Raw genomic sequence first — 9578 nt, forward strand, 5'->3', positions numbered from 1 at the left:
CGGCTATGAACAACACTGTAAAGCGGCCCAGCGCTGCGCCATGATTAGCCACCTCGGGCTGGCAGCCGGTTCAGCTGGCTTGGACTTGTCGGCCGGGGTAGCTCGTCGCAGCCGGCCACTAGCCGTGTTGTGCCGGGGTGGCTCGTCGTGACGCCGGGCCGTGATGGCTCATTTCTGCTGCGGAAGTTGATCGAATGGGGAGGCGGTTTGGCCGTGATCGCATATCATCTGAATATAGCTTGAAACAATAGGGTAATATTGCCCCGGTAACTTCACTCAGTTGTGTGATGTTCTCTTCTTCGAAACGAGCTTCCGTGTCAGAAGGGGCCTGCTCGTCTCCCGTAGTAGGGCGCACTGCGTGTTTTCAATGGCGAATGTCCGGGGTGACGTCACGTAAAGGAGATACAGCCAATATGGCGACCACTTGGATGTCGTCGAATGACACTTCCGCAACTTTGCACATGGACTACGTGCTCTCCGCTCATATTTATTTTTTCTTTTGACATTGAAGTGAATGTTATATGTAGTTTTCATTAGACTATCTATTTAAAAATGTTGATAGGGATGACACTGAACCTTTAATAAAAGTAATTATTTTTGCATTCCAAACACTATGAATCATTTTTACTTCAATTATATTGTCCTCTTCAACTGCTGCCCTGTCCTCAAGGGAGGGTATCTTAATAATTTGAGCTCAAGACGTAAAAAGAACCATCATTATGCTCATGGTAAGTACAGGAACATCACAAATAACTACATATCCAGTATTTTTACATTGTGTATCTCATTTATTAAAAAAGACAGGAGAGGCACAACTGCAAATCATTGTCGTGTACAGTGGAGCAATACTAGTATGAAACTCGACAAATGTTTTTAGCTGCACTGTGCAAGGTAGACACACGTGGTAAATATAAAACAAGATATATCGATGTAAAAAAAGCTCATCTGAATACAGTAGTATCGTAAGTACTGTATTTTCATTGTTAGATAGATTGAAGTGCAAATACTGACAGCTATTAAACAGGCAAGTCGTCAGACAACTACAAATAAAGGTCTATGTGGTACTGATCCTCAGGATGCCGGCTGTTGTGCTCCAAGATTGCGCCATTCACCTCCACGTGAAGATCGAGCAGATGTCGACTCCTGTAAGAATACAAAACATTTGGTGATGAAAAGTCACAAAAAAAAAAAAGAAATTATGGAAGTTTGCGTTGGCTTTAGCTTGAAATTACAGGATGAACGTACCCGTGACCTTTACGGGTGAACTTTATTTGACCTCACAGTTCTGAGGACCCGTGTTCGATCCCGGCCCCACCTGCGTGGAGTTTGCATGTTCTCCCCGTGCCTGCGTAAGTTTCCTCCGGGCATTCCGGTTTCCTCCCACATCCCAAAAACATGCAACATTAATTGGACACTCTAAATTGCCCCAAGTTGTGATTGTGAGTGCTGCTGTTGTCTGTCATCCCAGCGGTTCTCCACAGCGCAGGGTTGCAACTCTGACACAGTGTAGCTCTGGATGAAGAACAGTTTCGGCTTGCCGACCAGCGCCGGACAGGCGTCGGCGTTGAAAAAGCGGCGGACATCTTCCAGACGGAGACCTTCGCAGTTCGTGTTCGTGGCCTGGAGGAGATTGTCGGTCGCCCGGCTGATGATGCAGTAGACGAAGGCGTCGCCGCAGCGGTCCGGACTCCTTCGGAAGACTTTTCTGAGCATAGAAACGGTCTCGACCAGCTTTAGCCATATATGCAGGGTCACATTGAAGTGCAGTGACTTAAATGCGTGCGCCATCATCTCTGAGGAAAAAAAAAGTGTTATCAGAATGATTTGGATCAGCCAACCTTTAAAAATCCTCAATCCATCGAATTTGTATTCCAAAATTGTTTGAATCTCTTTTAATAAAATAATAATACACAGACACTAAAGAATACCATAAGTGTCACGGTGTTATAACTCTCTACGTAACTGATATTTGGAGATACACGTTAGAACTACACAAGCAGACGGAATAAATAAACTAAACTCTCAAGCATGAATGAATTATTCTCTGCAAAGAATGATAAATATTGAGTATTTGTGACCATTTGCTTCACGTATGTCTGTAGTATTCTCCCCAAATTTACCAAGCCTGACACACTAGATGTCCACTGGATTGGATTGAAGCAAAAGATGCTCCAGAAACTCAAATTCTTTACTTCTGATTTTAACATTTGACTACTGTAGGTTTTTATTAGGTTCAACATTCTAGAGTGCAGTTAATTTTTTTTTTTTAAATTGGGGGCTTAAATATTTTAACAGCACAAATATTAGAAAAGCCTCAGTGTTGTTTCATGAGGCCTCACTTGCTCACCACTAAGTGCAAGGTACCATATTTTCCGCACTATAAAGCGTACCTTCAACGAATGGCCTATTTTAATACGTTTTTCATATATAAGGCGCATAGCATAGACTCTACAATAGAGGCTGGGGTTACGTTATCCATCCATTAGATGGAGCTACACTAAAGGCTCGACATTGATCCTTATATAAGGCGCACCAGATTATAAGGCGCACCGTCGGCTTTTGAGAAAATTAAAGGCTTTTAGATGTGCCTTATAGTGTGGAAAATACGGTACTGTAGTTCCCAGCCCTACATTCTACTGTACACAAAAGAGTGTCTTTCAATGTATGTACTGTAGAAGTATAGCCTGATTGTACTCACCTCCGTCATTCCCTACGCAGTCTACGATTACGCACTCCCCTCTGGGGTCACTGGTGAATGTGTACCAACTGACTGGACTCTCCTTCGGGGATGAGAAGCAGAGACATGGTTGAAATTCAACACGGGTTGATCAAATAGAGCAACAAAAGTAGGACAAAGTCTTAGTCCGTGATTGAATATCGTACAGTACATCACAAATGTTGGATGAGACCACTTAGGTCCTCCCCTGAATCCGAATTTCAATTTTTCACCTTAAAAAGTCATTTTAAAAATCCACGTGCTATGAACTTTGGTAGGAATAGTTTGTCGGGTGTCCCAATCAATCAAGCAATCAATAGCCTTTATTGTCATTATATGCTGTGCAAACAATGAAATGATGAGTGCGTCTCCACAAGGTGCAATAAAATTGAATTAAAAAAAAACAAAGAACATCTTGGGAAGCATACAAACAGAGAAAACATCAAGGTACAGTTGCAGCTAAAATAAATGCACAAAAGTGCAGTTGCAAAATACTACATTAAATTGTTGTGATTACTTATTTCTATAAATAGTTTGAGTATAAATCTTACCTGGCAAGGGTGGCGCACCACTTCCTCGGGTACTGCTGGCGTGTTGACTGAAATCAGATGGAAAATACACGAGAAGTCAGTGAAACAGGGCAAGAAGAGAAAAAACGTTCAAAGCAGTTATCATTTCATTACATTACAAACATTAGCAAATGTTACATTAGCAAAGGATTTCATAACCCAACACCGAGCAGCCAGCCAATACTGTTACGCTTTCTTAGTCACGTGACACAACAGTGAGTTCAATCCTTTTATTTTCCTGTAGTATGTTGTTAAAAAGGAGTGTAACACATTACAACAGAAAATTTGGCAGCGGAGCGTAGTTATTTTCCCCACGGACATATTTGACAGCAATGCTGCTTCTCAGCTTCAACGTTTGATCAACTGCAGAACATAAATCATGATGCGGTCGGTTAACGTGAAATGCAAAAATGCGACGTGTATCAATGGTTCATTTCATGATGTCACTTCTAGGACAACAAGTCTTTTAAAGATGATTTTGTCGGCTGTATTTCCTCTTGCCAAACTGGCTTTGGTTTGCTCTGAATCAACCTTCCTCTTGAAACATGTTATGCTTTTTTTAGGCAGTTGCAATTTTAACATTTTTTTATGAAAAACAGCTGCGTTACAATGAAACTGTTGTGTTGTTGAGATTTAGAGAAATAAAAGTGTCTGTTTCTCAGATCACAAGTTCTTCAGATATGGTTTAATGTTGAACTCATTTACACAAGACAAGTCACGTGACAATGTTCAGAGGAGTTATTGCCATTACACTGCACTGATTCAGTTAATGGCAGTTCAAAATATGCCATTGAAATTTGTTTTCATGAAACATTTCACTGTTAGTGTTAACATAACTTTGTAGTGCATTTGAAAATATAACACAAAAGCCAAACTAACAATGTATTCTGATTCTTCTAATGTAAGATGAATTGGAAGTTCTAAAAAATGGACAATTGTACCTTCCAGGAAGTGGTTCCTGCAGGAGCAACTTTTAAAGTATAAAAAACTTCACAAAACTGAACTGCAGCAATGTAAATTTCACAGCCAAAAGACTGAAATGTAGCTCTGGGGTTGACTGCATCCCTTAAAGCTGACATATGTTCATAAGTCAGTTCCAAATTGGAGTTCGGCACTGACACTTGACACATTCTGCAGAGGAAGCCCGCTGTCTTCCCATTTGATTTGTGGAATCTGTACACCTTGGAAAACACAAGGAAAGGAGGGAGAGAACTCATAATTTCATTTGTCATAATATTGTAGGTTACTATTATATAAATGAGTTGAAAAAAACAAATGCAATTGTACAATTAAAATGTATCTCTGTCAAGTTAGGAGTCATGTTACTTTCAGTTCAAAGTGGATGGTTGTCCCAGCCACTGCGCAAAGTATCCAGATCATCCTGCAGCCGTGGCAGGAAGCCATAATGGCAACAGAAGAGGTGTGCAACATTTGAAATGTTGAGGTACCCCCTTCAAGGTAGTGAAGCACATCATCATAAGTGCATGTCACAGCTGCCCACAGGTCTCTCCACAGTCGCTCAATCCTTAAATTACAAAGTAATAAACAAATGGTTAAAATGCCCTTTGAATGTCATTATGTTAAAGATCACACTAAGCTGATATAGCTATAGACTACAAACATCACATTTTATGAAGTTTTAATATCAACAAACCTTTGATTGTGAACACTTTCCAGATATGAAGCTGCTTCTTCCTGTCCCACGAACCATAAACATGACACATGCAACCTCCACGTTTTCCACCCCTTGATCAGCACGTACCCTCAAAACAAAATATGGAACGGATTAAAAATTTCCACAATTACATAAAAGTACAGCACTGCATTGATGAGAAGTTTGAACAGAGCTAAAAAATTCTTTCCAACCTAAAACATATTTTGGAGATAGATAAATGATCATGATCAATCATGGACTAAATTCCACAGGTGACAAGCATATAAATTGAATGCTGTCTCGCTCTGATTCGAACTCTGAATGCAGAGAGTAAGGATGACCCTGATGACCTTTGGATTCTAGTTGGTTCATAAATGTATTTTGGCCCTCACCCATTCAGAAATTTATAAACCAACAGCTAAATTTTCAAATCTATTCTACGACAGAGAGGAAGCCAGTGTTCTGAACAAACTGCAGCGATTTGGACTTATAAAACCATGTGACTGTTGTAGTCTACTGAAAATAAAAGAGCAGACATGTTTTTGTAAATCCTGCTGAGACATCAGTCCCCTAACCCTTGATATGTTTTTCAGGTGGGATTAGGCTGACCTTAATACTAATGTGACGGTTAAAATTCAGGTCTGAGTCCAGAACCACCCCCAGATTTCTAACTTGCCTGCTGCTAATTTATATTATTGCATGAAGTTGAATGCTGACTTGTAATCTTTCATACTTGGCAAAAATTTCTGTTTTATCTTCATTTAATTTCAGATGAAAATGGACTGAAAGCCTGAAAGAGGAAACCAAACTCCTCCACTGAACCCTGAAAGAAAGCCAGTGTGGTAGATGCCAGGTTGTTGGAAGTTGCACCAAGACACATTATCTGCACAACACAGCAAAAGTACAGAAGTAAAATACATATCTTATTAAACCATACATGTGCATTTATGGACGTTACAGCACCTTTCAAAAAAAACCATCAATGCCACCAAAGATAACAATGTTGTACCTGAAAAAACAGAAAATATTCAATCATTATCACTAAACCTGGTCACAAAAATGGTTTGATATGTCCAAATACAGTCCTCAAGGGGCATCCTCCTGCATATTTTGAAATACATGATTTACTTGAGCAGAATGTCAGCAGAAGCCGACTCATTAGGCACTGCTTATGTCCAGCTGTGTTGAAGCGGGACAACAGCGTCCGTCCCAAACTGGACCAAACGTGATGCCATCCCAACGGTGTCTACACGACGCATGGCCGCCCTGACTCTATCATACTGCACCCTCAGTCCTCAGGCTTGCAGAAGAGCCTTCACCATTCGGTAAATAACTCCGTATAGCTCCGTTGCCATATTTTCGGTTGTAACGTGTTACACCCCGTTTTAACAACATACTACAGGAAAATACAAGCAGTGAACTCACAGTCGTGTTCGCTCGCGTGAGCGTCCATGACCTCCACTGAGATGTTTTTTTTGTTTTTGTTTTGGTTCTTCTCCCCCCCGCCCCTCTGTGGACGTACGTCACGATTACGTCACTACGAAAGCGTAACTGGATTGGCTGTGGAGCGTTTTCTCCCATGACCGCCATGGAGATGTCACGTGACTTAGAAACCGTAACAGGATTGGCTGGCTGCTGGGTGTTGAGTTCTGAAATCCTTTGCAAATGTCTGTTCGTCTTTTCAGAGCGACAGTGAATTTTTACAACGAAACTGAATTTTAACAACGGAGTTGAATTTCAGACAGCGAATTATTCAATTTAACATTTCAAATTCAAATCCTATTTCAATTTCAAATCCACGTAACATTTCAATTTCATTTGAATTTCAAATCCTATTTCAAATTCAAATCCCGGTGGCACTTGTCTACTTCCACAGAAGTAATTAAAGAATTCACCCACATAACATTACTCCGTCAATATCATGGCAAAGAAAAAAATGACCGTTGATAATTGTTGTGGAAAATCCTTTCTCGCAATCTGTCTTCACGGAGATGATTTATTTTTATTTCCTAAATTTTATCCATCTAATATCCCCGTGGATTAATTAATACCCAAAGAAGAAGCACCAAATTGAAAAAAAAATGGTGACCCCAGATATTAAATTCTCATAAAAGGTATAATCGGGGCAGACAGCGCTAAGTAGTACTGTCTCCGGAGCAGAAGGTGGCGGTAATGCACCATTAAGATGGATTATCAACCGCCAGCAACGGAACGAAGACCAAAGGTTTCCAAATTCGGTTAAATAGTTTGCCCAATACGTCTTGATCCCATTTCGAGTTTTGCACTCCTTCACGGCAGAACCGAGTCCAGTTGTTACTGTATTATTTTTGTAACAGCATTCTCAGTGTTTCACGCTGGAAATCCAAGCGAAGTATTTCGACGAGTCGTGAGTTGAGGGCTCACATTTTTCCACAAGTTTTGGAATACCTTCGTCGTTTATGACCCGCCGACGCTATGACTTTACAAGTAAGTTACGCCCTGTTCCTTTTATATTCAAAGTTGTATGTTTTGAAATGTACAGAACTTAAATGAACTATACGTATGTGGTTTTTTTTTTTGCAAGTTCCCAGGAGCGAGAATGGATGTTTATCGTTAAAACCAACGCTTCGAGCCACTTCGTGCATCGATGGCAGTTCCTGATCCAGAAATGCTTCGTGCTATTCATCAAATCTCAGAAGCCCTCGGCAGCTACGAACGCTCCAAGATTCTCTACTTGTGGGAGATTTCGGACACAGACAATACAGCCGCGCATATAAAGGAGACTCTTAAGTCCAAAGTCAGGAGCTACGACAAAGGGCGTCTGTTTTTGGCTGAGCTCATGCTACATTTGGGGAGATATGACATCCTCAGGCAGGTGTTTGGGTTCAGCCGGGACGATGTGGAGCGAGCTTTGAGATCCGAGCAGGTTCTACCCAGATTCAGGTGAGTGCCATTTTATTATTTTAGTCTCACTGTTTAAAAAAAAAAAGTTACTCTGTGTTTTAACTGTTCGGGTCAAATTAAAGGTAAAAAAGCACCGGACTTGGAAAATAAGTAGTTGAGTTTTTCACAGAAATCCAGGCTAGTTCGTTTAAAAAAAAAAAAAAAAAAAAAAAAAGCCTCGTTGGAAGAATTTAGGCTGACTTCCTTTATGACAGGCAGAACGTCTTTTAAGATAACCACAAGAGTCCAGTTCCGATTGATTTACTGCCCCGAGAATGTGAAGTTTCACTTTCTCCTCGAGCTACACTCCCTCCCTGTTACTCCCACATTCTAAAAACTTAAATGCATCCTTTTTGGACTTCAGCCCTCATTTGAAAGCGGTTCCTCTGGATCACTGGCCTAGCGGCCAAGTGATCGTGAAAGAAAATTGTTGTCAGAGCGGTTATGTCAAGTACTGTGCTGCCACGATTGCGTAATGGTGGGTTGAACAGCTCTCAACATATTTTTTATTTGGTTGGGACACTTCACCTTAATATAACAAATTAAAGTAGTACACTATAAAACTGTAAAATTGCCAGATTTCGCACAGGACTGAATCCCATCTGTCGTCCTCAAAACATAAAACATATGTTAGCAATAGCTGATTAAATACAAAATTAGCTCAATTCAACTGGCTACAATTCGCTGTCTGAAATTCGTCCGGCTGGGTTTTGTGTTCTGACCTGGAGTAACCTTGCCTGCTTATAACACTGAATTTAGACTGTGAATAGACGAAAAATTCAAGTGGTCTCATCCAACATTTGTGATGTACGATATTAAATCACGGACTAAGGCTTTTGTTGCTCGATTTGATCAACCCACGTTGAATTTCAACCATGTCTCTATTTGCATCCCCGTAGGAGAGTCCAGTGAGTCGGTACAAATTCGCCAGTGACCCCAGAGGGGAGTGCGTAATCATAGACTGCGTGGGGAATGACGGAGGTGAGTACAATCGGGGTATACTTCTACAGTGCATACATTGAAAGACGCTGTTTTGTGTACAGTAGAACTTGGGACTGGGAACTACAGTACCGTATTTTCCGCACTATAAGGGACACCTAAAAGCCTTTCATTTTCTCAAAAGCCGACGGTTTGCCTTATAATCTGGTCTAATCGGCTTTAGTGCAGCTCCATCTCATGGATGCATAACGGAACCCCAGCCTCTACTGTAGGGTCTATTCTATGCGCCTTTAAATATGAAAAAAGTTTTAAAATCGGCCATTCGTTGAAGGTGCGCTTTATAGTGCGGAAAATATGGTACCTTGCACTTAGTGGTGAGCAAGTGAGGCCTCATGAAACAACACTGAGGCTTTTCTAATATTTGTGCTGAAAAAGATTACAAGCCTAAAGGCTTTGAAGATGGTGCGTTTGGTGTTTTTAAGGAAAAGTGTTTGTCATTTGTGCACTTGTATGGTTGATTAGCGAGTCAAATCAACCATACGTCTTTTCCTGTTCAAATATTTAAGCCCCCTATTTAAACAAAAAACTGTAATCGCACTCTAGAATGTTGAACCTAATAAATTCTTACGGTAGTCAAATATTAAAATCAGAAGTAAAGAATTTGAGTTTCTGGAGCATCTTTTGCTTCAATCCAATCCAGTGGACATCCAGTGTGTCAGGCTTGGTAAATTTGGGGAGAATACTACAGACATACGTGAAGCAAATGGTCACAAATACT

The 9578-nt window shown here is 40.7% G+C and overlaps 1 protein-coding gene and 2 long non-coding RNA genes across 8 annotated transcripts in view; 2 read left to right on the plus strand and 1 right to left on the minus strand.

Moving 5' to 3' along the window:
* Window positions 1-765: 765 nt before the first annotated feature.
* On the minus strand, window positions 766-6455 carry LOC133493518 (uncharacterized). 6 transcript variants are annotated; one of them, XR_009793015.1, is made up of 9 exons: window positions 6365-6455; window positions 5903-5948; window positions 4940-5822; window positions 4612-4810; window positions 4227-4466; window positions 3268-3314; window positions 2699-2780; window positions 1246-1793; window positions 766-1143 (listed from the first exon to the last, which is right to left on the minus strand). It is a non-coding gene; the product is annotated as an uncharacterized LOC133493518 (long non-coding RNA). The 6 variants fall into 6 exon arrangements; XR_009793014.1 differs by lacking the exon at window positions 6365-6455 and adding an exon at window positions 6068-6247; XR_009793018.1 differs by lacking the exon at window positions 6365-6455 and having other exon boundaries at window positions 4940-5048; window positions 5673-5822; window positions 5903-6246.
* Window positions 6129-7521, plus strand: LOC133493524 (uncharacterized). Its single transcript, XR_009793033.1, has 3 exons — window positions 6129-6264; window positions 6486-7405; window positions 7503-7521. It is a non-coding gene; the product is annotated as an uncharacterized LOC133493524 (long non-coding RNA).
* Window positions 7522-7565: 44 nt separating this feature from the next.
* The window catches only part of LOC133493984 (CASP8 and FADD-like apoptosis regulator), a 3936-nt gene continuing 1923 nt past the window's right edge, over window positions 7566-9578 (plus strand). The window contains exons 1-3 of the mRNA XM_061807996.1: window positions 7566-7715; window positions 7790-7861; window positions 8761-8842. Coding sequence (XP_061663980.1) covers window positions 7566-7715; window positions 7790-7861; window positions 8761-8842 — 304 coding nt within the window. The remainder of the gene's footprint in view (window positions 7716-7789; window positions 7862-8760; window positions 8843-9578) is intronic.

This window comes from Syngnathoides biaculeatus, chromosome 20 (assembly GCF_019802595.1).
Source record: "Syngnathoides biaculeatus isolate LvHL_M chromosome 20, ASM1980259v1, whole genome shotgun sequence".
Classification (NCBI taxonomy): Eukaryota; Metazoa; Chordata; class Actinopteri; order Syngnathiformes; family Syngnathidae; genus Syngnathoides; species Syngnathoides biaculeatus.